The 27,815-nt window shown below is 41.2% G+C and overlaps 1 protein-coding gene across 6 annotated transcripts; it reads right to left on the reverse strand.

Moving 5' to 3' along the window:
• Window positions 1–4,794: 4,794 nt before the first annotated feature.
• On the reverse strand, window positions 4,795–27,026 carry LOC139556366 (uncharacterized). Of its 6 annotated transcripts, none has more exons than XM_071370263.1 (13): window positions 26,555–27,026; window positions 22,767–22,803; window positions 22,465–22,671; window positions 22,252–22,299; window positions 22,022–22,037; window positions 9,634–9,828; window positions 9,294–9,490; window positions 9,118–9,189; window positions 8,692–8,707; window positions 8,243–8,437; window positions 7,857–8,059; window positions 7,672–7,756; window positions 4,795–6,933 (listed from the first exon to the last, which is right to left on the reverse strand). In XM_071370263.1, the coding sequence occupies exons 2-13, from the start codon at window positions 22,791–22,793 to the stop codon at window positions 6,839–6,841; spliced, it is 1,356 nt and encodes a 451-aa protein (XP_071226364.1). In that variant the 5' UTR covers window positions 22,794–22,803; window positions 26,555–27,026; the 3' UTR covers window positions 4,795–6,838. The 6 variants fall into 6 exon arrangements, with proteins under 6 accessions (XP_071226364.1, XP_071226360.1, XP_071226361.1 ...); XM_071370259.1 differs by having other exon boundaries at window positions 22,767–22,835; XM_071370260.1 differs by lacking the exon at window positions 26,555–27,026 and adding an exon at window positions 26,018–26,459 and having other exon boundaries at window positions 22,767–22,829.
• Between the last annotated feature and the right edge of the window lie 789 nt (window positions 27,027–27,815).

Raw genomic sequence — 27,815 nt, forward strand, 5'->3', positions numbered from 1 at the left:
TTTGGGTTGTAATGCGGGCGACCATTACATAAATACTAGTTATTTCTTATTTTGTAGTGTTTATTTTGAAGAGGTACCCAGTGAATGAGTTGAGTTGTTTATGAATAGTGGTAATTCTGTGTGAGATTTACCAAGTGAATGAGTTGAGTTGTTTATGTATAGTGCGTTGTATGTTTCATTGTTTGGTTGTCTGTGGATTATGGCAGGGTTTATTGGGTAATGGCCCAATAGTGGAATAAAAAAGTTAGGAGTAGGACAGAAATTTGAATAGAAGGTTAAAAGTATTTGTTCATATATTGTTACTTTGTATTACCATCAGGGGGCACTGGTGTATAACATATTACTACTACTCTACACCCTTAAGATATAACATTAGGAATTAAATATATATATATATTTCACCTTTATTTAACCAAGTAGACTAGTTGAGAACAAGTTCTCATTTGCAACTGCGACCTGGCCAAGATAAAGCAAAGCAGTTTGACACATACAACAACACAAAGTTACACATGGAATAAACAAACATACAATCAATAATACAGTATAAAAATATATATACAGCATGTGCAAATGAGGAGGATAAGAGAGTTAAGACAATAAATAGGCCATGGTGGAAAAGTAATTACAATATAGCAATTAAACACTGGAATGGTAGGATGTGCAGAAGAAGAATGTGCAAGTTGAGATACTGGGGTGCAAAGGAGCAAGATAAGTAAATAAATAACAGTATGGGGATGAGGTAGATTGAATGGGCTATTTACAGATGGGCTATGTACAGGTGCAGTGATCTGTGAGCTTCTCTGACAGCTGGTGCTTAAAGCTAGTGAGGGAGGTAAGAGTCTCCAGCTTTAGTGATTTTTGCAGTCTGCCATGCGGGTTTCTCTGTGAGGCCCGTGTGTGACATATATTTGAGTTTAGTAGAACCAATTACTATCTATAGCCTGGATTAAGTGAGAATAGAATTAGGATTACAGTATCACCCACTGTTATTTAACACACACTGAAAGAAGATAGAGGAGAATTTATAAAGGCATATTCCTACACATTACACCCACTTTAGAATAACCCTATAGAAATTGGAAAACACAGTACACGCAGACTATCTAAATAAAAAAAAGCCAGAGCACCATGGAACAGTCAAACCAGAATGAGGAGATAGGAGCAATGAAACCTGTCACACATGTTGAATATATGCAAAAGAAGTTTACTGCAGTGGAATTTACGTTCACTTTTAAGAAATGGCATGTCTGGACAAAGATGGCAGGAGAAAATAGATATCCAATGGCTGGAGATGTTGTGTTGACAGGATTAAAACCTACAATAACTTCCCCTGTTTGTATCTGCAACTCAGGAAATGTGGATGTAGGAAACACCACTAATTGCCTGTCTTACACAGGCCTAAAAACAGATACCAGTAGTTTTGATGTACTGGATGGGCAACAATTAATAAGCTTATGTGTTGTCTCAGATAGAGATGGCAGCCCAACGTAATCTGTCCAGGTGCAAGAGTCGTAGTAAAGGGTAAGGGGATTAACAATTTGACATACTCCATGCAGGCCCTTACTAATTTGATAGTACAGGGTTTTACTCAGTTGTCACTAAATGTGCGAATTTGAAGGCAGTAGTGACCAGAGACGAAATGGCACATATTGGCTAAAGACAGAGGGGCCTACAGGTCCCTTGGAATAAACGATGAGGATTACTGTGTCATGTTGCTTCCTGACTCCTCTGACAACATGACAGCTATTATAAACGACCTGGCTAAATTAGGACGTACTCTGTGAAAAGCTGACAACATCATCTTTGACCAAATTGGACACTGGTTTAATGGTGTATTTGGAAACGTGATGGGTAAGGTAATGCTGTTCAGGTCTGCCATGATTGATCCACTCCTGGTAGGACTACTGTGTTTTGCTGTTGCTTTATGTATAGTAAAGTGCTTGGCTAGAAAGACTGTTGAACATTTGGGGATTATGGGACACATGTATGTTTGGGTGGTCACAAGAAAGGAGCAAACTTACCTAATGTGGTAGAGGGAAGATATGGGAGATACTAGAGCTTGTCGTGTATATATGGGTCAACTGAGAGAAGAGTATAGTGATAGGAGAAACTATGATAAAGGGAATTTTAGTGTGTTAGACTTACAGCAACAGGTGACAGGTGTAAACATTTCCAGGATAGGAGAAGGCATGGGAGCACCTTTTGGATGGATGTGGGTATGCAGTGAAAAGTGGTATCTCACTTTACCTTCTGGATGGGGGGGGTGTGTTGTTATTTGGGGAGAACAGAAATGTACATGTTAAGAATTCCGGTCACCGATCTTTTCAATGAGACAGGTAAAACCAACTCTGGGGTACTGCAGCGTGTCAAATGACTCATCCCAGACAATCAGGAAGCCTATGGTCATGTCCTACACCTGGGTGAGATTTTGGTATGTCAATCATACCGTCCTGGGGTGTGGCTGTCCTAGGAAAGTGGGTAAACAATTGAACCTATTCTTTACAGGCCCATATGAATTTAACAATCCGAGGATTTAGCCAACTCTCATTAGATGTCCAAAATCTGAAAGCAGTCGTCAGCCGCCATGAGTTGGCTTTAGATGATCTTTTGGCGAAGGAAGGAGGACACTGTAACGTACTAGGTATTATTGATCCTAAAAATTGTGTTATGCTCCTCCCTGACTCCTTTGAGAATATGACTGCAATACTTGATAAGATTGCTGATCTTAGTAAAACTCTCTCAAAATCTGAAAAATCTGTTTTTGACAAAATTGGTGACGAGTTTAATGCTGAATTTGGAAATGTGATGGGAAAAGTTATGTTGACTCTGTTTTCATTGTTTATTCCTATACTTGTGGGAGGTTTGGTGATTTTGGTTACTGTTTATATTTGAAAGAAAATGACTGTAACTGCTCATGAACATGCTGGAATGATGGTGTTGGTGGAAGCTCATACAAATCATGCTGAAAATGATACTGGTACATTTCTGGTTTCTCTTAATCCCATTGTTTAATCAACTCGTGTGGTTTCTCCCAGGACTCAAGAGGAAATGGGAGTATAGACAGACTCACCCCACCCCCACCAGCATTCTAGGAACCTCAGGAGTTGTTTCTCACTTTAGCAGGCCATCCCTGGGATCAAATGAATCCAGGGGATTTGCCTAATCTATTTGACTTCAGAGGAGAATATTATGATTGAAGCTGTGAGACTAATTAGTCTCAAAGGGGGAAATGTCAGGAGTTCACCTAGGGGTCCTGATTGGGGCTGTACCAAATGGTTGATGTATTAGAATAATTGATTATGCTTATGTTGTATTAATAGAAGGGGAGGGGTTATAAAACCAGATTAACAATATATATACATTATGAGGTTTTAATATTGTTCCACAGTTGTTTTCTAGTTCTCTCTCTCTGCCTCTTATAAAGAGACCCCTCTGAGAAATGTGTGACTGAGACAGAACTCTGCAGGGGAGCGTAGGAGATAAGACTAGTCAGACATTCCACTATAAATCAACTTGGACATTTACTGCTAAGCTTTTAGATAACACACTAAAAGCCTTGTTTATATAGCTTTGTAGGCATGGTTTCGGTCTCATGAGTAGAAGATAATGATGTAGGCAGTGACATCACAAGGGCTGGACTTCGGGTTTGATGAAATAACATGGGACCTTTTCTTTGATGCAGAACTTACTCGGAAACATGCGTGCTATGTTCCTGATTGTCAACTTCTGTCTGCAATTGCATTAATAAAGGTTTTTGACTGATTTAATGAAAGATATTGTCATAATGCTAATTCCACCAATGAGCCAATGATTGACAAGGAAACAGGAACGAACTCTAACAGGGGCTGAAGGGAGGGGTTCGCCCAGGGAGCCATACAAGGTAGAACCACCATTGGGCGCAGGTGTTGGTAACTGGTCAGCCACTAAACCCCCTAAACTGCTCATTGGGCGCTGCACTGCGGCTGCTAAAGCCTCTCCAACCTTGTGTGTATGTGTGTGTGTATATGGGGGGATTTGGATAAAAGCAGAAGACACATTTCCATCTCACAGCGACAAATAAAGTATATCATCTAATCAATGGGGTAATGAAAGAGTTGGAACGTCCCAAAGATTACGTTTAGAATTTTCCACCCCAGATTACATTATGATTAAATTAAATGCAACACAGTGAACAATAGTTATTGACCTCAAATAATACTTGAAGAAAGAAGGGTTGCCTACGCTCCTTTAAAAATACATGCAGCTGACACAAATTGACCCTCCCTCAGATGTGTTAATTCATTTTTATCAAAAGGTACAATCTGAGATATTCAATGCTGTTGAATAGTCCTTTTAACAGGCCCCTTGTCACACCCTGATCTGTTTCACCTGTCTTTGTGAGTGTCTCCACCCCCTCCATCTTCCCCAATATCCCCTGTGTATTTATACCTGTCTTCTCGGTTTGTCTGTTGCCAGTTCGTTTTGTTCATTCAGACCTACCAGCGGTTTCCCCCTTGCTCCTGTCCTGTCTATAGTGCCCGTTTCCTAGTTTTCCCGGTTTTGACCTTTCTGCCTGCTCTGAGCCTGCCTACAGTCCTGTACCTTTGCCCCACTACTCTGGATTACCGACCTCTGCCTGCCCTGATTCTGAGCCTGCCTGCCGTCCTGTACCTTTGCCTGCCTGTGTTCAATTGAATACACTTTTGTTACTTCAACATTGTCTGAACCTGGGTCTTACCTTCAAACCTGATATCTATTGATTCTTGAATAATATCTTATATGCCACGTGGACTTAGTAGGTTACAGCTGTTGATGTGAGAGTAGTTATATTTCTCTTTATTCCACACCCAAGTGCCAGGGCTGCCATTGGGCCAAAACACTTCAAGATAATGTGGTAATGCAACAACAACAAAAATACAATTTCAGCTATATTGAAATGCCACATGATTATGATCAACCCTGTGTTTGCAAAATCACAGTATGTAGCAGTATAAAGTATATTATTTATATACAAACCACCGGTCAAAAGTTTTAGAACACCTACTCATTCAAGGGTTTTTCTTTATTTGTACTATTTTCTACATTTCAGAATAATAGTGAAGACATCAAAACTATGACATAACACATATGGAATCATGTAGTAACCAAAAAAGGGTTAAACAAAATCAAAATATATTTTATATTTGAGATTCTTCAAATAGCAACCCTTTGCTTTGATGACAGCTTTGCACACTCTTGGCATTCTCTCAACAAACTTCATGAAGTAGTCACCTGGTATGCATTTTAGATAATTAACAGGTGTGCCATCTTAAAAGTTAATTTGTGGAATTTCTTTCCTTCTTAATGTGTTTGAGCCAATCAGTTGTGTTGTGACTAGGTGGGGGGTATACAGAAGATAGCCCTATTTGGTAAAATACCTAGTCCATATTATGGCAAGAACAGCTCAAATAAGCAAAGAGAAATGACAGTCCATCATTACTTTAAGACATGAAGGTCAGTCAATACGGAGCATTTCAAGAACTTTGAAAGTTTCTTCAAGTGCAGTCGCAAAAACCATCAAGCACTATGATGAAACTGGCTCTCATGAGGACTGCAACAGGAAATGAAGACCCAGAGTTACCTGTGCTGCAGAGGATATGTTCATTAGAGTTACCAGCCACAGAAATTGCAGCCCAAATAAATGCTTCAACAGAGTTCAAGTAACAGACACATCTCAACATCAACTGTTCAGATGAGACTGCGTAAATCAGGCCTTCATGGTCAAATTGCTGCAAAGAAACCACTACTAAAGGACACCAATAAGAAGAGACTTGCTTGGGCCAAGAAACAAGAGCAATGGACATTAGACCGATGGAAATGTATCCTTTGACCTGGAGTCCAAATTGGAGATTTTTGGTTCCAACCGCCGTGTCTTTGTGAGACGCAGTGTGGGTAAATGGATGATCTCCGCATGTGTGGTTCCCACTGTAAAGCATGGAGGAGGAGGTGTTATGGTGTGGGGGTGCTTTGCTGGTGACACTGTCTGTGATTTATTTAGAATTCAAGGCACACTTAACCAGCATTGCTACCATAGCATTCTGCAGCGATACACCATCCCATCTGGTTTGGGCTCAGTGGGACTATCATTTGTTTTTCAACAGGACAATGACCCAACACACCTCCAAGCTGTGTAAGGAAGGAGAGTGATGGAGTGCTGCATCAGATGGCCTGGCCTCCACAATCCCCCGACCTCAACCAAATTGAGATGGTTTTGGGATAAGTCGGACTGCAGAGTGAAGGAAAAGCAGCCAACAAGTGCTCAGCATATGTGGGAACTCCTTCGACTGTTGGAAAAGCATTCCAGGTGAAGCTGGTTGAGAGAATGCCAGTGTGCAAAGCTGTCATCAAGGCAAAGGTTGGCTACTTTGAATTATTTCAAAACATTTAATATATTTTGATTTGTTTAACACTTTTTTGGTTACTACATGATTCCATATGTGTTATTTCAAAGTTTTAATGTCTTCACTATTATTCTACAATGTAGAAAATAGTAAAAATATTGAAAAACCCTTGAATGTAGGTGTTCTAAAACTGTTGGCAGGTAGTGTATATTTATTTATACTCCCATCAAAAGTTGTCTCAAGCATTATATTACATTATCTTTATACTTATCCACATTAATGGAGTTCATTATTAAGCAATTTTGACAAAACACACTTTAGTTGTTCCAGACTCACTTAGGCTATAAGTGCATATTCTAACGCTTATAGTTAGTTATATTTCTAGGGTTAAATTGTCAAATGTTTTGACTATGAATAGACATTTTTCAAAATCAGACTTCAATCCACAACTTAAAGGCTGGGGAGCAATGTGCTTCATCTTAATGTTGCACTTCATGATCGCAAACAGGCACTTCATCTGTTGCAGTGGTTGAGGTAAGACTCGGCCACTCTGGCCAACCCACCCATTGCCGACCTAAAGAAACAAAACCACATCAGATGTTACTGACAGTATCTTGTCCTGATATAAATCTAATATCCTGCAGCTTTATGAGAGTCAGGCCCTTGTTGTGTCATCCTAAATCCTAAACATCCATTGAATATGTTTTTCATTAAAGGGATACTTTGGAATTTTGGCAAAGAGCCCCTTTATCTACTTCCCCAGAGTCAGATTAACTCGTGGATACTATTTTTATGTCTCTGCGTGCAGTTTGAAGGAAGTTGTTAATTAACTAGCGCTAGTGCAATTGCTAACTAGCGTTAGCGCAATGACTGGAAGGCTATGGGTATCTACTAGCATGCTAGCAGATACCCATAGACTTAGTTATTTTGCTAATGCTAGTCAGCATTTGCTCGTGAAACTACGTCTAACTTCCTTCATACTGGACACAGAGACATAAAAATCACATCCACACGTTCATCTGACTCTGGGGGGAGTAGATAAATGGCCTCATTGCCAAAACCCCGAAATATCCCTTTAATCTTCCTGTTATTCATAAAAGCAATGTCAGCATCATTGTCTTCTTCACACGGTAAACACCCAGGCACAATTAACAGTTAGTACAACTAGGAGCTAGTGTGGTATCAGTTTGCAGAATTCAATTTTGATTACTGATGCTAACATAACATTTGAAATTGTACTTTCATCTTATCTTGATGTGATATTGATTTGACCTGTGTTCATGTAAAGAATAATATCAATTAATACACTTACATGAAGTTAGAACTGACTTAAACAATTGGTAAACTTCAGTTGAGAACTGCCAGATGATACGAGGGTCAAAGGAAGAAACTGCAATCTGTGAAAAAATAACAAGAAATAAAAACTGGTTCTCCTTGTATAAAATGTGTTCTATAGAGTCACATTGTATTTAAAAGAGTGTACAAATTATAGAATACCTCAGGATGTATATTAAGCTTCTTCAGAATCTCTTTGACTGCTGCTTCATTGCGATGACACTCCAATAGTCCCTGGCTCTCATGGAAGAGACAGTCCACTGTGAGTATTACATCACCTCTGGTCACTAGTCTGCTGCTGTCAGGTACAGTGTAGTCTGGGTTGAAGGTGTGATGCAGTACTACCAGAATGACAGGTTTACCAGCTGTCAAAAAGGAATCAAAATACATGTCAACTCTAAACCATGGCTATGAGTAGCCTAGCAACGTATGCTAAATGTAATAACATGTATAAATTACTGTTGCCATTGTTAATTACTTTTACTTCGACCCATCTAAACATGGAAGACAGTAGCTGTCAGAGGAATTTGGTCAGATTACTGAATTACCTGGAATCTGCTGCAGTGCTGCTTCAATATCAGTCCCAGCACGAGAGACGATGGGACAGAAAACCATGATGAAATCACTCTCCTTTGGTGATTTCACCCCAGTTACACTACTGGTTGTGGTTAGTTGCTGTGTTATGCCCTCATGAGACCCCAGAGTATTCCCTGCTACAATAGCTAGTAGAGCTATCCTTGGCACTACAGAGAGAAAAAACATTTAGGTAAAAAATACCTGTGCTGCAACAATGGTACATTCACAAGCGTCAAATTTGTTTGCAAAGTATGTCATGAAATACATAGGGGACATTTCGTAAATATGCCCCTGAAGGTGCAGTTGTATGCGCTTTGCAGCCGCACTTTTCTTAACCTGTGCTGCAGTGCAGGGAAACGTAATAAACTGCCCAACTGTGGGTATAATATCAATGTTCGATTTATAACAGGTACTTTCTTACCTTTTGGAGAATCCTGCTGCAACAGAGAGAGAAGTTCAGAAATGACCCCAAAAAGTAAGCTCTCTTATTTTTGTATAAAAGTTAACTGTTTTTTTTGTGCTGTGACTCATTCTGATCAACCGGTCAATGTCTATCAGTTGCTGGGGTTGCTACAGAGAGGAGTTCAAAGGGGGGTGCAGTGTAGCCATGTAATAAGTAACCCTGCTGATTGCTTCATTGCTTATTGCTTGTTTTTAGCTCCCAGAGCTAATGCCCAGGCTATAACTAAGTGGTCTAATGCAGTCTTGACAGTCCAGATTCAATACATTTAATCATCCCTAGGAAAGTGTTTGGACACCAGCATAATACAGTGCATATTTTTGTACAGTTGTACAATCACATCAGCCTTTGAGCAAAGTAGCAAAATCTGAAATTAGAAAAAAATACCTCCAGGTTTTTATGCTCAAGGGCTTTACTGGCTTCACTGACTTCACTCTTGTCAATAATCTCCCAGCCATTCTGCAAGTTAAAATACACAGTATAGGTAAGCATGCAGGAGGTGCAACTTGGTGTTAGTATTCCCAACTGAAGCTTGCATTACCCCACAGGATAAACTACATTACCTCTGGCGGTATTATGTTCACAATCGTTTTGACTGCTGCTTCATTGCGATGACACTCCAATAGTCCCTGCCTCTCATAGAAGAGACAGTCCACTGTGAGTATTACATCACCTCTGGTCACTAGTCTGCTGCTGTCAGGTACAGTGTAGTCTGGGTTGAAGGTGTGATGCAGTACTACCAGAATGACAGGTTTACCAGCTGTCAAAAGAGAGAGGGACAAATAAGAGCATTTGGAATTAGATAACACTTTTTGAGAAGTTTCTTTATGGATATTGTTGATCTGGAAATAGTCTCTGATGACAGACTGTTACAGTACACTTGGTTCTGGGTGCCAAGATTACCAGGAATCTGCTGCAGTGCTGCTTCAATATCAGTCCCAGCACGAGAGACAATGGGACAGAAAGCCATGATGACATCACTCTCCTCCGATGACGTCACCTTAGTTAAACCATTTTCAGTGAGCCGGCGATTTATTTCCTCATGAGACCCCAGAGTATTCCCAGTCAGAATGGTGAAGAACTTCTCCATCTTCGACTCTATAGAACAATAAACATATGGTGTAAGTATGTGGTTAAGCAACTGTGACACCTCAGTTACAACATAAGCATATTGAAAGAGTCTTACAGCCTGCCATCATGATGGATCTCAATTGCATGTTCCCTAGGCTAACTTCAATTGTATTGAAGCCTCTGCTACAATAAAGACATCTAACTAGCCTGCGGGAATCACTTGTTGTGCCCTTACAGGCAATGTCTGCGAAATTGATGGGCACCGACAAAATGACAGAGCCCATTCATTTTCAATGGAAGGAAAGCGGATCTCGCTAAAATGAGCACGGCCAGAGGAATGCAAAAAGTTGGAGATAGCGGAACTTCGCAGTGCGATTGACCAATTGGGGACAATAACTGTTCTACTGGTGCACAAACTTTCACCACTATGGACAGCACAACAGCAGCGTGAACTGTATATCAGCACACACGTTCTACACTCCTAAAAATAAAGTTGCAAATTGTAACCAAATAAAGGTTCTTGAGAGTGATGCCATAGGGCAAACTCATTCCACGGAGTGCGAGTGTCTGCAAGTTCTCTCATCCCTTATACTTGATTGAGGAATTAAAGTCACTGATTAGTAAGGGAGAAATCAAAAACCAGCAGACTCCAGGCTCTCCATGGAATGACTTTGACACCCCTATGGGTCTCTGAAAACCATAAATTGTATGGTTCTTAAAAGAACCATAGAAAAATCCAAAACCAGAAATGTTTTTGCTCTCCAGGACCTGAATGGAATAGCTCTGCAGTAGGGTTATAACCCTTATTTGCATATTTCCCAGGATGCCTTTCGAGTACATTTTTGAATTACCAGTACCACCCATGACTTTGTTAGCTAGTGACAGAGACATGGTTGTTGCATCAGGCCTGCAAGTCACATTGGTTGTTACATCAGGCCTGCAAGTCACATTATGCTGGCTTGCAAAGTGATGTGTAATTCCTATTGGAATCCAGACAGAGAGGTGATATCCAACATTTAGTATTTTTATTCACCTGTATTCAGAATGAAGTAGTTGAAACGGTAACAAAGCATCCCCCCTGTTTGGTAAGAAGCTGAGGGATGGGTCTGGAGAAATGTAACCTCTCTCAAATTCAAATACAAAGCTATGCATGCAAGCTTGCATGGACTGACCATACTTTATTTAAAAATTATAGTTTTAAACATGTTATGAGGCTATATAGTGTTCGTTTACATTGCTTACAAACCCACAAAACAAGCTTATATTTTGGGTTTTGATGGGGTACGACAGTTCAACTAAACTCATGAGGCATTTATAAGTTATATTCTTCAAGATTCACTGGGTACATGTCATTCATTTATAAGTCCAACAATGTGCATAGCAGCTGCTGATTGCCCCTTTAAAACATCTAAACTGGAACAACCATTTCAGTAACGGGTGAAAAACGTCCAAGTAACAGACTGGAATAGCAAAGAAAAATGTATGTTATTCATATTTGAGTAGCATAGGATAATTAATAATAATAATAATTAACACACCTACTCATTCAAGGGTTTTTATTTGAACTATTTTCTACATTGCAGAATAATAGTGAAGACATCAAAACTATGAAAAAACACATATGGAATCACATAGTAACCAAAAAAGTGGTAAACAAATCTAAATATATTTTAGATTCTTCAAAGTAGCCACCCTTTGCCTTGATGACAGCTTTGCACACTCTTGGCATTCTCTCAACCAGCTTCATGAGGAATGCTTTTCCAACAGTCTTGAAGGAGTTCCCACATATGCTGAGCACTTGTTGGCTGCTTTTCCTTCACTCTGCGGTCCAACTCATCCCAGACCATCTCAATTGGGTTGAAGTCGGGTGATTGTGGAGGCCAGGTCATCTAATACAGCACTCCATCACTCTGGTTTTTGGTCAAATAGCCCTTACACAGCCTGAAGGTGTGTTTTAGGTCATTGTCCTGTTGAAAAACAAATGATAACCCCACTAAGCGCAAACCAGAGGGGATGGTGTATGGCTGTAGAATGCTGTGGTAGCAATGCTGGTTAAGTGTGACTTGAATTCTAAAAAAATAACTGACGGTGTCACCAACAAGGCACTCCCATGCCTCCTACTCCATGCTTCACGGTGGGAACCACACATACGGAGATCACCTACTCTGCATCTCACAAAGACCCGGCGGTTAGACTAAAAAATCTCCAATTTGGACTCATCAGACCAAAGGAGAGATTTCCACCGGTCTAATGTCCATTGCTCGTGTTTCTTGGCCCAAGCAAGTCTCTTCTTATTGGTGTCCTTTAGTAGTGGTTTCTTTGCAGCAATTTGACCATGAAGACCTGATTTACGCAGTCTCCTCCGAACAGTTGATGTTGAGATGTGTCTGATACATGAACTCTGTGAAGCATTTATTTGGGCTGCAGTTTCTGAGGTGCAGTTAATACTAATGAACTAATCCTCTGCAGCAGAGGTAACTCTGGGTCTCCCTTTGCTGTGGCGGTCCTCATTGAGAGCCAGTTTCATAGCGCTTGATGGTTTTTGCGACTGCACTTGAAGAAACCTTTAATGTTCTTGACATTTTCCACATTGACTGACCTTCATGTCTTAGAGTAATGATGGTCTGTTGTTTCTCTGCTTATTTGAGCTGTTCTTGCTATAATATGGATTTGGTATTTTACTGATTGGCTCAAACGCATTAAGAAGGAAAGGAATTGCATAAATTAACTTAACAAGGCACACCTGTTAATTGAAATGCATTCCAGTTGACTACCTTTAAAAAATATATATATATATTTTATTTCACCTTTATTTAACCAGGTAAGCCAGTTGAGAACATTTACAACTGTGACCTGGCTAAGATAATGCAAAGCAGTTTGACAAAAACAACAACACAGAGTTACACATGGGATAAACAAATGTACAGTCAATAACACGTTGGAAAAATCTATACACAGCATGTGTAAATGTAATAAGATCAGGGAGGTAAGGCAATAAATAGGCCATAGTGGCAAAATAAATTACAATTTAACATTAAAACTGGAATGAAAGATGTGCAGATGATGATGTGCAAGTAGGGATACTGGGGTACAAAAGAGCAAAAAGAAATAACAAAATGGGGATGAGGTAGTTGGGTGGGCTATTTACAGATGGGCTGTGTACAGGTGCAGTGATCGGTAAGCTGCTCTGACAGCTGATGCTTAAACTTAGTGAGGGAGATATAAGTCTCCAGCTTCAGTGAATTTTGCAATTCGTTCCAGTCATTGGCAGCAGAGAACTGGAAGGAAAAGCGGCCAAAGGAGGTGTTGGCTTTGGGGATGACCAGTGAAATATATACCTGCTGGAGTGCGTGCTACAGGTTGATGTTGCTATGGTGACCAGTGAGCTGAGATAAGGCGGGGCTTTACCTAGCAAAGACTTATAGACGACCTGGAGCCAGCGGGTTTGGCGACGAATATGAAGCGAGGGCCAGCCAACGAGAGCATACAGGTCGCAGTGGTGGGCAGTGTATGGGGCTTTGTTAACAAAACGGATGGCACTGTGATAGACTACATCTAATTTGCTGAGTAGAGTGTTGGAGGCACTCTACTTATAAATGACATCGCCGAAGTCAAGGATCGGTAGGATAGTCAGTTTTACGAGGGTAAGCTTATCAGCATGTTTGAAAGAGGCTTTGTTGCGAAATAGGAAGCCAATTTATAGATTTAATTTTGGATTGGAGATCCTTATTGTGAGTCTGGAAGGAGAGTTTACAGTAACCAGACACCTAGGTGTTTGTAGTTGTCCACACATTCTACGTCAGAGTAGTGATGCAAGTCGGGCGTGCGGGTGCAGGCAGCAATCGGTTGAAGAGCATGCATTTAGTTTTACTAGCATTTAAGAGCAGTTGGAGGCCACGGAAGGAGTGTTCTATGGCATTGAAGCTCGTTTGGAGGTTTGTTAACACAGTATCCAAAGAAGTGCCAGAAGTATACAGAATGGTGTCGTCTGCGTAGAGGTGAATCAGAGGGATCACCAGCAGAAAGAGCGACATCATTGATATATACAGAGTCGGTCCGAGAAGTGAACCCTGTGGCACCTCCATAGAGACTGCCAGAGGTCAGGACAACAGGCCGTCCGATTTGACACACTGAACTCTATCTGAGAAGTAGTTGGTGAACCAGGCGAGGCAGTCATTTGAGAAACCAAGGCTATTGAGTCTGCTGAAAAGAATGCAGTGATTGACAGAGTCGAAAGCCTTGGCCAGGTCGATGAAGACAGCTGCACAGTACTGTCTTTTATTGATGGAGGTTATGATATCGTTTAGGACCTTGAGCGTGGCTGAGGTGCACCCATGACCAGCTCGGAATACAGATTGCATAGCGGAGAAGGTACAGTGGGATTTGAAATGGTTGGTGATCTGTTTGTTAACTTGGCTTTCGAAGACTTTAGAAAGGCAGGGCAGGATAGATATGGGTCTGTAACAGTTTGGTTCTAGAGTGTCTCCCCCTTTGAAGAGGGGGATGACCGTGGCAGCTTTCTAATCTTTAGGGATCTCAGACGATACGAAAGAGAGTTTGAACAGGCTAGTAATAGGGGTTGAAACAATTGCGGCGGATCATTTTAGAAAGAGAGGGTCCAGATTGTCTAGCCCAGCTGATTTGTAGGGCTCCAGATTTTGCCGCTCTTTCAGAACATCAGCTATCTGGATATGGATGAAGGAGAAGCAAGGGGGGGGGGCTTGGGCAAGTTGCTGCGGGGGGTGCAGAGCAGTTGGCTAGGGTAGCCAGGTGGAAAGTATGGCCAGCCATAGCAAAATGCTTGTTGAAATTCTCGATTATCATAGATTTTTCGGTGGTGACAGTGTTTCCTAGCCTCAGTGCAGTGGGCAGCTGGGAGGAGGTGCTCTTGGTCTCCATGGACTTTACAGTGTCCCAAAACTTTTTGGAATTTGTGCTACAGGATGAAAAATTCTGTTTGAAAAAGCTAGCCTTTGCTTTCCTAACTGACTGTGTATATTGGTTCCTAACTTCCCTGAAAAGTTTCATATCGCAGGGGCTATCCGATGCTAATGCAGTACGCCACAGGATGTTTTTGTGCTGGTCAAGGGCAGTCAAGTCTGGAGTGAACCAAGGGTTATATCTGTTCTTAGTTCAACATTTTTTGAAAGGGGCATGCTTATTTAAGATTGTGAGGAAAGCACTTTTAAAGAATAACCAGGCATCCTCTACTAACGGGATGAGGTCAATATCCTTCCAGGATCTTTATTTTATTTTTTATTTTACCTTTATTTAACCAGGTAGGCTAGTTGAGAACAAGTTCTCATTTGCAACTGCGACCTGGCCAAGATAAAGCATAGCAGTGTGAACAGACAACAACACAGAGTTACACATGGAGTAAACAATAAACAAGTCAATAACATGGTAGAAAAAAAGAAAAAAAGAGAATCTATATACAATGTGTGCAAAAGGCATGAGGAGGTAGGCAATAAATCAGATAATTACAATTTAGCAGATTAACACTGGAGTGGTAAATCATCAGATGGTCATGTGCAAGTAGAGATACTGGTGTGCAAAAAAAGCAGAAAAGGAAATAAAAGCAGTATGGGGGGGGTGAGGTAGGTAAATTGGGTGGGCTATATACCGATGGACTATGTACAGCTGCAGCGATCGGTTAGCTGCTCGGATAGCAGATGTTTAAAGTTGTTGAGGGAGATAAAAGTCTCCAACTTCAGAGATTTTTGCAATTCGTTCCAGTCGCAGGCAGCAGAGAACTGGAAGGAAAGGCGTCCAAATGAGGTTTTGGCTTTAGGGATGATCAGTGAGATACACCTGCTGGAGCGCGTGCTACGGGTGGGTGTAGCCATCGTGACCAGTGAACTGAGATAAGGCGGCACTTTACCTAGCATAGCCTTGTAGATGACCTGGAGCCAGTGGGTCTGACGGCGAACATGTAGCGAGGGCCAGCCGACTAGGGCATACAGGTCGCAGTGGTGGGTCGAATAAGGTGCTTTAGTAACAAAACGGATGGCACTGTGATAAACTGCATCCAGTTTGCTGAGTAGAGTATTGGAAGCCATTTTGTAGATGACATCGCCGAAGTCGAGGATCGGTAGGATAGTCAGTTTCACTAGGGTAAGTTTGGCGGCGTGAGTGAAGGAGGCTCTGTTGCGAAATAGAAAGCCGACTCTAGATCTGATTTTGGATTGGAGATGTGTGATATGAGTCTGGAAGGAGAGTTTGCAGTCTAGCCAGACACCTAGGTACTTATAGATGTCCACATATTCTAGGTCAGAACCGTCCAGGGTGGTGATGCAAGTCGGGCGTGCGGGTGCAGGCAGCGAACGGTTGAAGAGCATGCATTTGGTTTTACTAGCATTTAAGAGCAGTTGGAGGCCACGGAAGGAGTGTTGAATGGCATTGAAGCTCGTTTGGAGGTTGGTTATCACAGTGTCCAAAGAAGGGCCAGAAGTATACAGAATGGTGTCGTCTGCGTAGAGGTGGATCAGGGAATCGCCCGCAGCAAGAGCAACATCATTGATATATACAGAGAAAAGAGTCGGCCCGAGAATTGAACCCTGTGGTACCCCCATAGAGACTGCCAGAGGACCGGACAGCATGCCTTCCGATTTGACGCACTGAACTCTGTCTGCAAAGTAGTTGGTGAACCAGGCAAGGCAGTCATTAGAAAAACCGAGGCTACTGAGTCTGCCGATAAGAATATGGTGATTGACAGAGTCGAAAGCCTTGGCCAGGTCGATGAAGACGGCAGCACAGTACTGTCTTTTATCGATGCCGGTTATGATATCATTTAGTACCTTGAGCGTGACTGAAGTGCACCCGTGACCGGCTCGGAAACCGGATTGCACAGCGGAGAAGGTACGGTGGGATTCGAGATGGTCAGTGATCTGTTTGTTGACTTGGCTTTCGAAGACCTTAGATAGGCAGGGCAGGATGGATATAGGTCTGTAACAGTTTGGGTCCAGGGTGTCTCCCCCTTTGAAGAGGGGGATGACCGCGGCAGCTTTCCAATCCTTGGGGATCTCAGATGATACGAAGGAGAGGTTGAACAGGCTGGTAATAGGGGGTGCGACAATGGCGGCGGACAGTTTCAGAAATAGGGGGTCCAGATTGTCAAGCCCAGCTGATTTGTATGGGTCCAGGTTTTCCAGCTCTTTCAGAACATCTGCTATCTGGATTTGGGTAAAGGAGAAGCTGGGGAGGCTTGGGTGAGTAGCAGCGGGGGGGGGGGGGGGGCTGTTGGCCAAGGTTGGAGTCGCCAGGAGGAAGGCATGGCCAGCCATTGAGAAATGCTTGTTGAAGTCTTCGATCATCACGGATTTATCGGTGGTGACCGTGTTACCTAGCCTCAGTGCAGTGGGCAGCTGGGAGGAGGTGCTCTTGTTCTCCATGGACTTTACAGTATCCCAGAACTTTTTGGAGTTAGAGCTACAGGATGCAAATTTCTGCTTGAAAAAGCTGGCCTTTGCTTTCCTGACTGACTGCGTGTATTGGTTCCTGACTTCCCTGAACAGTTGCATATCGCGTGGGCTCTTCGATGCTATTGCAGTTCGCCACAGGATGTTTTTGTGCTGGTCGAGGGCAGTCAGGTCTGGAGTGAACCAAGGGCTATATCTGTTCTTAGTTCTGCATTTTTTGAACGGAGCATGCTTGTCTAATATGGTGAGGAAGTAACTTTTAAAGAATGACCAGGCATCCTCAACTGACGGGATGAGGTCAATATCCATCCAGGGTACCCGGGCCAGGTCGATTAGAAAGGCCTGCTCGCAGAAGTGTTTTAGGGAGCGTTTGATAGTGATGAGGGGTGGTCGTTTGACCGCGGACCCGCAGCGGATACAGGCAATGAGGCAGTGATCGCTGAGATCTTGATTGAAAACAGCAGCGGTGTATTTGGAGGGCAGGTTGGTCAGGATAATGTCTATTAGGGTGCCCATGCTGACGGATTTAGGGTTGTACCTGGTAGGTTCATTGATCATTTGTGTGAGATTGAGGGCATCTAGCTTAGATTGTAGGACGGCCGGGGTGTTAAGCATATCCCCGTTTAGGTCACCTAACAGTACGAACTCTGAAGATAAATGGCGGGCAATCAATTCACATATGGGGTCCAGGGCACAGCTGGGGGCTGAGGGGGGTCTATAACAAGTGGCAACAGTGAGAGACTTATTCCTGGAAAGGTGGATTTGTAAAAATTGAAGCTCAAACTGTTTGGGCACAGACCTGGATGGTATGACATAACTCGGCAGGCTATCTCTGCAGTTTATTGCAGCACCGCCCCCTTTGGCAGGTCTATCTTGACGGAAAATGTTGTAGTTGGGGATGGAAATTTCAGAATTTTTGGTGGCCTTCCTAAGCCAGGATTCAGACACGGCTAGGACATCAGGGTTGGCGGAGTGTGCTAAAGCAGTGCGTAAAACAACACTTAGGGAGGAGGCTTCTGATGTTAACATTTATGAAACCAAGGATTTTACGGTTACAGAAGTCAACAAATGAGAGTGCCTGGGGAATAGGTGTTGTACTGGGGGCTACAGGGCCTAGGTTAACCTCTACATCACCAGAGGAATGGAGGAGTAGAATAAGGGTATGGCTAAAGGCTATAAGAATTGGTTGTCTAGTGCGCTGGGAACAGAGAATAAAAGGAGCAGATTTCTGGGTGTGGTAGATTAGATCCGGGGCATGATGTACAGACAAGGGTATGGTTGGATGTGTGTACAGTGGAGGTAAACCTAGGCGTTGAGTGACGATGAGAGCAATTGCATCTCTGGAGGCACTAGTTAAGCCAGGTGAGGTCTCTGCATGTGTGGGGGGTGGGACAAAAGAGCTATCTAAGGCATGTTGAGCGGGACTGGGGGCTCTACAGTGAAATAAAACAATAAGTACTAACCCGAGACAGCAGTAGACAGGGCATGTGACATTAGAGAGAGGCATAAAGCCATCACGGGTGTTGATTGGGAGAGCTAAGACAACAACAGGTAAATGGCAATGAATGGGCAGTTAGGTATGCACAGGACCTGATTTCGAGGCTGGGGCCGATAGATAAACAAAAAGAGGTACCGCGTTAGTGAATAGTCCAGCAGGCATCAGCTGTGTAGCCGAGTGATCACAGGGTCCAATGAGCAGCAATAGGTGAGTCAGGGAGCAGCAATAGGTGAGTCAGGGAGCTGTTTGGTAGTCGCTACTATGCTAGGCGAGAGGGAGACAACGGCGTTCAGAAAGCTAGCGGGCCGGGCTAGCGGATGGGTCTTCGGCGACATCGCAGCGGAAAAGCCTGTTGAAACAACATCGGACGATTACATTGGCAGACCAGTCGTGATGGATCGGCGGGGCTCCGTGTCGACAATAAAGGGTCAGGCCAGTTGTCAAAAGAGGTATTGTAGCCCAAGAAGTTAGCTGGTATATGGGCCTAGCTCAAGGCTAACTGGTGCTTGCTTCGGGACAGAGGCGTTAGCTAAAAGTAGCCACTCAATTGCAGCTAGCTAGCTGCGATGATCCGGTGTAATGGTTCAGAGCTTGCGGCAGGAATCCTGTGATGTGGTTGAAAGAATAAAGCTGGTTGAAAGAATGCCAAGAGTGTGCAAAACTGTCATCAAGGCAAAGGGTGGCTACTTTGAAGAATCTCAAATATAAAATATATTTTGATTAGTTTAACACTTTTATGGTTACTACGTGATTCAATATGTGTTATTTCATAGTTTTGATGTCTTCTCTAATATTCTACAATGTAGAAAATAGTAAAACTAAAGAAAAACCCTGGAATGAGAAGGTGTGTCCAAACTTTTGACTGGTAATGTACATGCAAAAACATAGATATTAATACAAACTATTCTAAAAAATCTACCTGCAATAGAGCATGCTGGGAAATATGATAATAATGGGCATGGTTTTGGTTCAATGCTGGTTATTAACACCAACAATGGGGTTATTTTACACCACTGAATTTTTATTTAACTCTTTACAGTGTTAATTTAATTATTGCATCGACACTAGAAATGTTACACTGACAAATCAACACTGGCCAATTTGCTGTGTGCTATGAAAGGGACACATCTGCAGGCTTTCTATACATTTCAAAAACCTTTTAGAATTCTGAAGAACTGTCGATGCAAGGTTATTCTTGGGCAAGAGTTCTCCAAGAAACCGGACTACCCATCCCGGATCCGGGATCATTCTCATCAGAAACGCTGACTAGCATAGCATAGCCTAGCGCCACAGGGATATAATATAATATAATTTCATGAAATCACAAGTCCAATACAGCAAATGAAAGATAAACATCTTGTGAATCCAGCCAACATGTCCGATTTTTTAAATATTTTACAGCGAAAACACAACATATATTTATGTTAGCTCACCACAATATCCAAAAACACACCGCCATTTTTTCACAGAAAAGATAGCTTTCACAAAACCCACAAATAGAGATAAAATTAATCACTAACCTTTGAACAACTTCATCAGATGACAGTCATATGACATCATGTTATACAATACATTTATGTTTTGTTCGATTATGTGCATATTTATAGCCACAAATCATGGTTTTACATTGGCGCCATGTTCAGAAATGGCTCCAAAATAGCGAAAGTAATTACAGATAGCCACATGAAATACATAAATACTCATCATAAAACTTTGATGAAAAGTACATGTTGTACATATAATTAAAGATAAACATCTTGTGAATCCAGCCAAAATGTCCGATTTTTAAAATGTTTTACAGCGAAAACACAACATATATTTATGTTAGCTCACCACAATATCCAAAAACACACCGCCATTTTTTTACAGAAAAGATAGCTTTCACAAAACCCACAAATAGAGATAAAATGAATCACTAACCTTTGAACAACTTCATCAGATGACAGTCATATGACATCATGTTATACAATACATTTATGTTTTGTTCGATTATGTGCATATTTATAGCCACAAATCGTGGTTTTACATTGGCGCCATGTTCAGAAATGGCTCCAAAATAGCGAAAGTAATTACAGATAGCAACGTGAAATACAGAAATACTCATCATAAACTTTGATGAAAGATACATGTTTAACATATAATTAAAGATACACTGGTTCTTAATGCAACCGCTGTGTTAGATTTAAAAAATAACTTTAGTAAAAAGCACAGCATGCATTAACCTGACACAGCGCTCAGCCATTCTCCGCCATGTTGGAGTCAACAGAAATACGAAATTACATCATAAATATTCCCTTACCTTTGATGATCTTTCATCAGAATGCAGTGCCAGGAATCCTAGTTCCACAATAAATAGTTTTTTTGTTTTATAATGTCCATTACTTCTGTCGAATTAGCAACTTTGGCTAGCATGTGTAGTTCACGTGTCCATCGAACTTTACGCTAATGAACGAAAACTTCAAAAAGTGATATTACAAATCGAATAAACTGGTTAAACTCAGTTGAGAATCAATCTTCAGGATGTTTTTCTCATATATATCCAATAACGTCCCAAACGGAGCATTTCTTCATGTCTATCTAACGCATTGCAGACAAGGACATCACATGCGTAGTGTGCGTGGCCAAGAACTGGCAATATGCCTGACCAGTCACTCCATTGGCTCTCATCCGGTCCCACATCAAGCTATATGCTTCATTCCACGTTCTACTGCCTGTTGACATCTAGTGGAAGGCGTATGAAGTGCATACAGATCCATAAATATAAGGCAATTGAATAGGCGATGCCTTTCACAGCGACCCATTTCAGAATTTTCACTTCCTGTTTGGAAGTTTGCCTGCCATATGAGTTCTGTTTTACTCACAGATATAATTCAAACAGTTTTAGAAACTTCAGAGTGTTTTCTATCCAATAGTAATAATAATATGCATATCATATGATCTAGGACAGAGTACGAGGCCGTTTAATTTGGGCACAAATTCATCCAAAAGTGAAAATGTCGTCCCCTATCCCTAAGAAGTTTAAGAGCTGAAGAAGTACCATCATTTAAGAACCTTCATTTTTTCAGTGAATGGGCGCACAAAAGTTCTGCACCATGGACAGCACGAACTGATAGGTAGCAGGCCTATTGTTTTCAGACACAACCTTTTTTGCCAGATGCCCAGATGCCTATTCCCCTGAAATGTTGAAATGTTAAATAAATAGAAGATGATTGCAATACTGATCTCGGGACTCTTTGATATCCTGCTACATGCGGTTACCACAAGTTAATTGGGACCCAGATACTTGATTTCACAGTAGGCATACCTTTTGGAGGTTCCTGCTGCAACAGAGAGAAAAGTTCAGAAATCACACAAGATTGTATTATAAAAAATGGATAAGATTACAAGGCTTTATTGCATGATGACGTCACCCTTATTAACGCTGCATATTTAACATTTAATTAATGTCAATGATCTAATTTAATTGTACAGTTGGTAATATCAGCTGATAAGAACCAAAGTTTGAAATGAGAGTATATGCTACACATACAGTACCTGGATGTTATTCTGCTCATAGGTCTCCATGTCATCTGCATTCCCCACCTTGAATAAACACACTTTAACACTCACCACTAGAACTCAAAGCACACGATCCAAAATTGAATGAAACACCAAATGTGATTTTTATTTCAATTAGCTAATTATGGAAAATTGTCTCGTAATCAAACTTCAACAAAAAACCTATTAGAAAACGATAACAGCAGCAACCTTAATGACAGCCTTGCTTGAAAGCTTGGATGATTTCTCGCTGTCGGTGGGAAGTTTGTTTACATCTTGAATTGATTCTTGAATGTTAGCGTCTTTGTTAACGTCTGTAGGAAGTGTGTTTGGTTCGCCTCCTGTGGCTGAGTAGTTTCCCATTGCATCTGACAAGAGGTCCTCTTGAGGCCTACTTAAAGGTGCTAAGATTTCCACCTGCAAATATACCTAATGTCAATAACATATCAATAGAAGAAAATGAATAAAAAACTATGATAGAGAGGTCAATTGAACATTTGCAGCATCTTTACCTCCTTATTGTTCATGACTGACTGCATTTCACTGACCCTGCAGAGCGACACAGACATGATCACCTGTTACTGAAATAGAGACAAGATGGTAGCTGAATCCCAATATGGCAACCAAATCACAATGGGCGAGTGCGTGTGTCGAAAGGAAAGGAGTGAGCGTGTCGAGAGGAATGGGTGTGTCGAAAGGAGTGGGTGTGTCGAAAGCGCTCTGCTATAGGTTAGACGGTTTTGATTGAACTGTGAGTTTTTTTTCTTCCATTTCTTATTACGCAACTACCTTACATTGAAATATAGTTTGGACTTCTGTTTTCAAGCCAGATGATGAGTCTCAGTCATATTTAAAAGTGACTTATTAAAAGTATTTACGATGGGGTGTACTGTTGCTTCATGTGTTGTTTGTGTGTGATTACTGTGACGTTCACCCTGATATTGGCTACGAGGTAGCTATTTCCCATGCCGTTGCCAGACAGTACATTTAAGTCATTTAGCAGACGCTCTCATCCAGAGCGACTTACAAATTGGAAAGTTCATACATATTCATCCTGGTCCCCCCGTGGGGAATGAACCCACAACCCTGGCGTTGCAAGCACCATGCTCTACCAACTGAGCCACACAGGACCACACAGTAGTGCTCAGTCAAGCTGGAGCAAAGGGTACTGTGTCCCGGTGTTGTTGCCGTTCATGCCCTCCCCATTTAGTAGTAGACCGTATGTACAGTTGAAGTCGGAAGTTTACATACACCTTAGCCAAATACATTTAAACTCATTTTTTCACAATTCCTGACATTTAATCCTAGTAAGAATTCCTTGTCTTAGGTCAGTTAGGATCACCACTTTATTTTAAGAATGTGAAAAGTCAAAATAATAGTAGAGAGAATGATTTATTTCAGCTTTTATTTCTTTCATCACATTCCCAGTGGGTCAGAAATGTACATACACTCAATTAGTATTTGGTAGCATTGCCTTTAAATTGTTTAACTTAGGTCAAACGTTTCGGATAGCCTTCCACAAGCTTCCCACAATAAGATGGGTGAATTTTGGCCCATTCCTTCTGACAGAGCTGGTTTAATTGAGTCATTTTCTATAGGATGGAAGTCAGAGCTTTGTGATGGCCACTCCAATACCTTGACTTTGTTGTCCTGAAGCCATTTTGCCACAACTTTGGAAGTATGCTTGGGGTCATTGTCCATTTGGAAGACCCATTTGCGACAAAGCTTTAACTCCCTGACTGATGTCTTGAGATGTTGCTTCAATATATCCACATCATTTTTCTACCTCACGATGCCATCTATTTTGTGAAGTGCACCAGTCCCTCCTGCAGCAAAGCACCCCCACAACATGATGCTGCCACCCCCATGCTTCACGGTTGGGATGATGTTCTTCGGCTTGCAAGCCTCCCCATTTTTCCTCCAAACATAATGATGGTCATTATTGGCCAAACAGTTCTATTTTTGTTTCATCAGACCAGAGGACATTTCTCCAAAAAGTACGATCTTTGTCCTCATGTGCAGTTGCAAACTGTAGTCTGGCTTTTTTATGGCAGTTTTGGAGCAGTGGCTTCTTCCTTGCTGAGCGGCCTTTCAGGTTATGTCGATATAGGACTTGTTTTACTGTGGATATAGATACTTTTGTACCTGTTTCCTCCAGCATCTTCACACGGTCCTTGGCTGTTGTTCAGGGATTAATTTACACTTTTCGCACCAAAGTTTGATCATCTCTAGGAGAAAGAACGCGTCTCCTTCCTGAGCGGTATGACGGCTGTGTGGTCCCATGGTGTTTATACTTGTGTACTATTGTTTGTACAGATAACCAATATACCTTCAGGTGTTAACAAGAAATCTGTGGAGTGGTTGAAAAACAAGTGTTAATGACTCCAACCTAAGTGTATGTAAACGTCCGACTTCAACTGTATGTATGTATGTATGTATGTAGGTATCAAGGGGACATCTACTGAACAAAAATATAAAGTGTAAAGTGTCGGTCCCATGTTATATGAGTTGAAATAAAAGATCCCAGAAATGTTCCATATGCACAAAAAGCTAATTTCTCTCCAATTTCACATCCCTGTTAGAGAGCATTTCTCCTTTGCCAAGATATTCCAAAAAAACTCATTCTGATTGGCTGGGCATGGACTCCCCTGTGGTTGGGCCCCTGCCCAGTCATGTGAAATCCATAGATTAGGGCCAAATAAATTAATTTCAATTGACTGATTTCCTTGTATGAAATGTAACTCAGTAAAATCCTTAAATTGTTGCATGAAGCGTTAATAACTTTGTTCAGTATAGATGGTTATCAAAATGTGTTTTTATGGTGTATGCCAGACTGCTATTCTACTTTAAATAAAATCCCGTGGAGAGAAAATGGCCACGTTAGCTACCGCCGGCGACACTACCATGATACCCAGTATGAAGCCCCTTAAATTGTCAGGCACGTTGATACAACACTGCTGCAGTGGTTGCCGATTTACTCGTCATCCAGCTCAATCAACCACGAAAAACGGTTTTGAGTAGCAACAAATCTGCCCAATAGCTGACTTGATTTCTTTCGACACACCCACTCGCCCATACTCCGATTGCCATATTGGACTGCAGCTACCTATACATGGAAATACAGTACATAGGCTAATTCTATTGTGGCTGGGGCAAGAAAAATATGCCCAATTTAATAATATATATTTTTTACTTGCACAATACTCTCACGATGTCAATCAACAGAGAAAATAAACAAACTTGTCACAACGTCAGGTTTGGATGAGAGGGTCGTCAAATACCAGATCAAAAGTCGTATTATCTTAACAGGTTATGTAAACACGTCTGTACTGCTTCTACTTTCACTCTTGAAACATCCTCCCGATTTCCAGTAATCAGAAAGTGAAAGTGTAAGTATGCACAGCCCGTTGGTCGGGGATAACGTTCAACGCATTATCAACCAACACTCTCGCTCTGACAAAAATAAATGTATCTATTCGGTTTTATTGGTTACTTTCACAACAGTTCATTCTCGTCACAACAATACAAAATGTTCTGATAAAGTAAAGGTCAAATTGCATTACACAATGCAAATATTGATTGGTTTAACAATAATAATAATCTGCATGAATTTGTGAGTTCATTTACTGACTATTTCACTGACCCTGCAAAGCAACACAGACAGGATCACCTGCTACTGAAATACATAGCTAATTACATAGATTATGGCTGAGGCAAGAAAAAGATGTGCAATTTAAGAATATCAATTCGTTTAGCTACTTACCGCACAATACTGTCACGATGTCAACCAAGACAGAAAATAAACAAACTAGTCACAAACATCAGGTTTGGATGAGAGGGTCGTCAAATACCAGATCAAAAGTCGTATTATCTTAACTTGATCTGTCTGTCCGTACTGCTCTTCCAGTAATCAGAAAGTGAAAGTGTAAGTATGCACAGCCCGTTAGTCGGGATCATTTTCAAAGCATAATCAGCCAACACTCTTTTGCTCTGACAAAGATAAATGTATCTATTCGTTTTTATTGGTTACTGTCACAACAGTTCTTTCTTGTCACAACAATACACAATGTTCTGATCAAGTAAAGGTCAAATTGCATTACACAATGCAAATATTGATTGGTTTAACAATAATAATAATCTGCATGAATTTGTGAGTTCATTTACTGACTATTTCACTGACCCTGCAAAGCAACACAGACAGGATCACCTGCTACTGAAATACATAGCTAATTACATAGATTATGGCTGAGGCAAGAAAAAGATGTGCAATTTAAGAATATCAATTCGTTTAGCTACTTACCGCACAATATTGTCACGATGTCAACCAAGACAGAAAATAAACAAACTAGTCACAAACATCAGGTTTGGATGAGAGGGTCGTCAAATACCAGATCAAAAGTCGTATTATCTTAACTTGATCTGTCTGTCCGTACTGCTCTTACTTTCACTCTTGAAACGCACAGATAGAACAATGAGACAGATATTTAACCGGATGTATAAATGTAGTGAGAGGAAGCCCACTGGACGGCAGCGGCAGAAGGATGAAACAAGATGGATTTTGGCCGACACTCTGTTATGAACAGAGTGGACTAAGTTTTGTAGACTTTACCCTTTGCAAACGTTTTTAAAAATCGCGTTGTTTAGAAGGATTGCAAAAGCAAATTGAGTTATTGCACACGCAGACAATAGCGCTCTGAAATCGGAGTACATAGCCACAGCGAATTTACGAACGCATCCACGAATAATTTGTTCCCATTGGAAACGACAGGCTGGGGTCTAGCTTGGTTTAGTAATACAAAATATTTGGTGCAAGTGTCAGTAGCATCCTTGGCTCCCCCTGACAACGGTGAGTCAAGGAAATTTCTGGTTGCGACAACCAATCATATAGCAATTTGTAACCAACAAGTAACCAATAATTGCACTCACCAACCAATCTGAGACGCCTGTGCAACCAAGACGTAACTAATAATTGACCAAATAGAAAAGAGGTATAGAATTGGCCGGAACTAGAAGAGGAGCGTCTCTCCTCTCTGTCTCTACCGTGAACATTTAATTAAACTGTAACGTTTTAAACTTTGGTGGCTTATGTTACCTTTTTCTGAAATCAGATGTTTTGTTGTCTGTCGTTTTCGATTGGAATATCTAGTAGTAGCAGGTAAGATCAGTGCATTAGGCTACATCACGTTAGTAGAGTTGACTAACAACTTAGCTAGGTAGTTACAGTACTTACAGTAACAGTAGCTAGCTGTGTGTTTTGACTGGTTTTCAAAATAGTTTGTCACATCATCAACAAAGTAGTCTGTCAGCTAGGCATGGGCAAAATGGCCAAAATATAATATCAGGTTATAACAAAATATATATTTTATGTTTTTGAATAATAAAAGTTATACATTTGCTTTATGAGTAGTGTGTGAACCTAGGGTGGCAACACATACATTCTAAGTGATTTCAATGGGTCTTTCCCTATTCTGATTGTTTTATACTGTTAACTTCAACTTAAACCAAAAATATTTAATATATTTCTGCATTCCCTGCACTCATTTGAGATCATTTCCACACTG

Source organism: Salvelinus alpinus, chromosome 27 (genome assembly GCF_045679555.1).
Source record: "Salvelinus alpinus chromosome 27, SLU_Salpinus.1, whole genome shotgun sequence".
Taxonomy (NCBI): domain Eukaryota; kingdom Metazoa; phylum Chordata; class Actinopteri; order Salmoniformes; family Salmonidae; genus Salvelinus; species Salvelinus alpinus.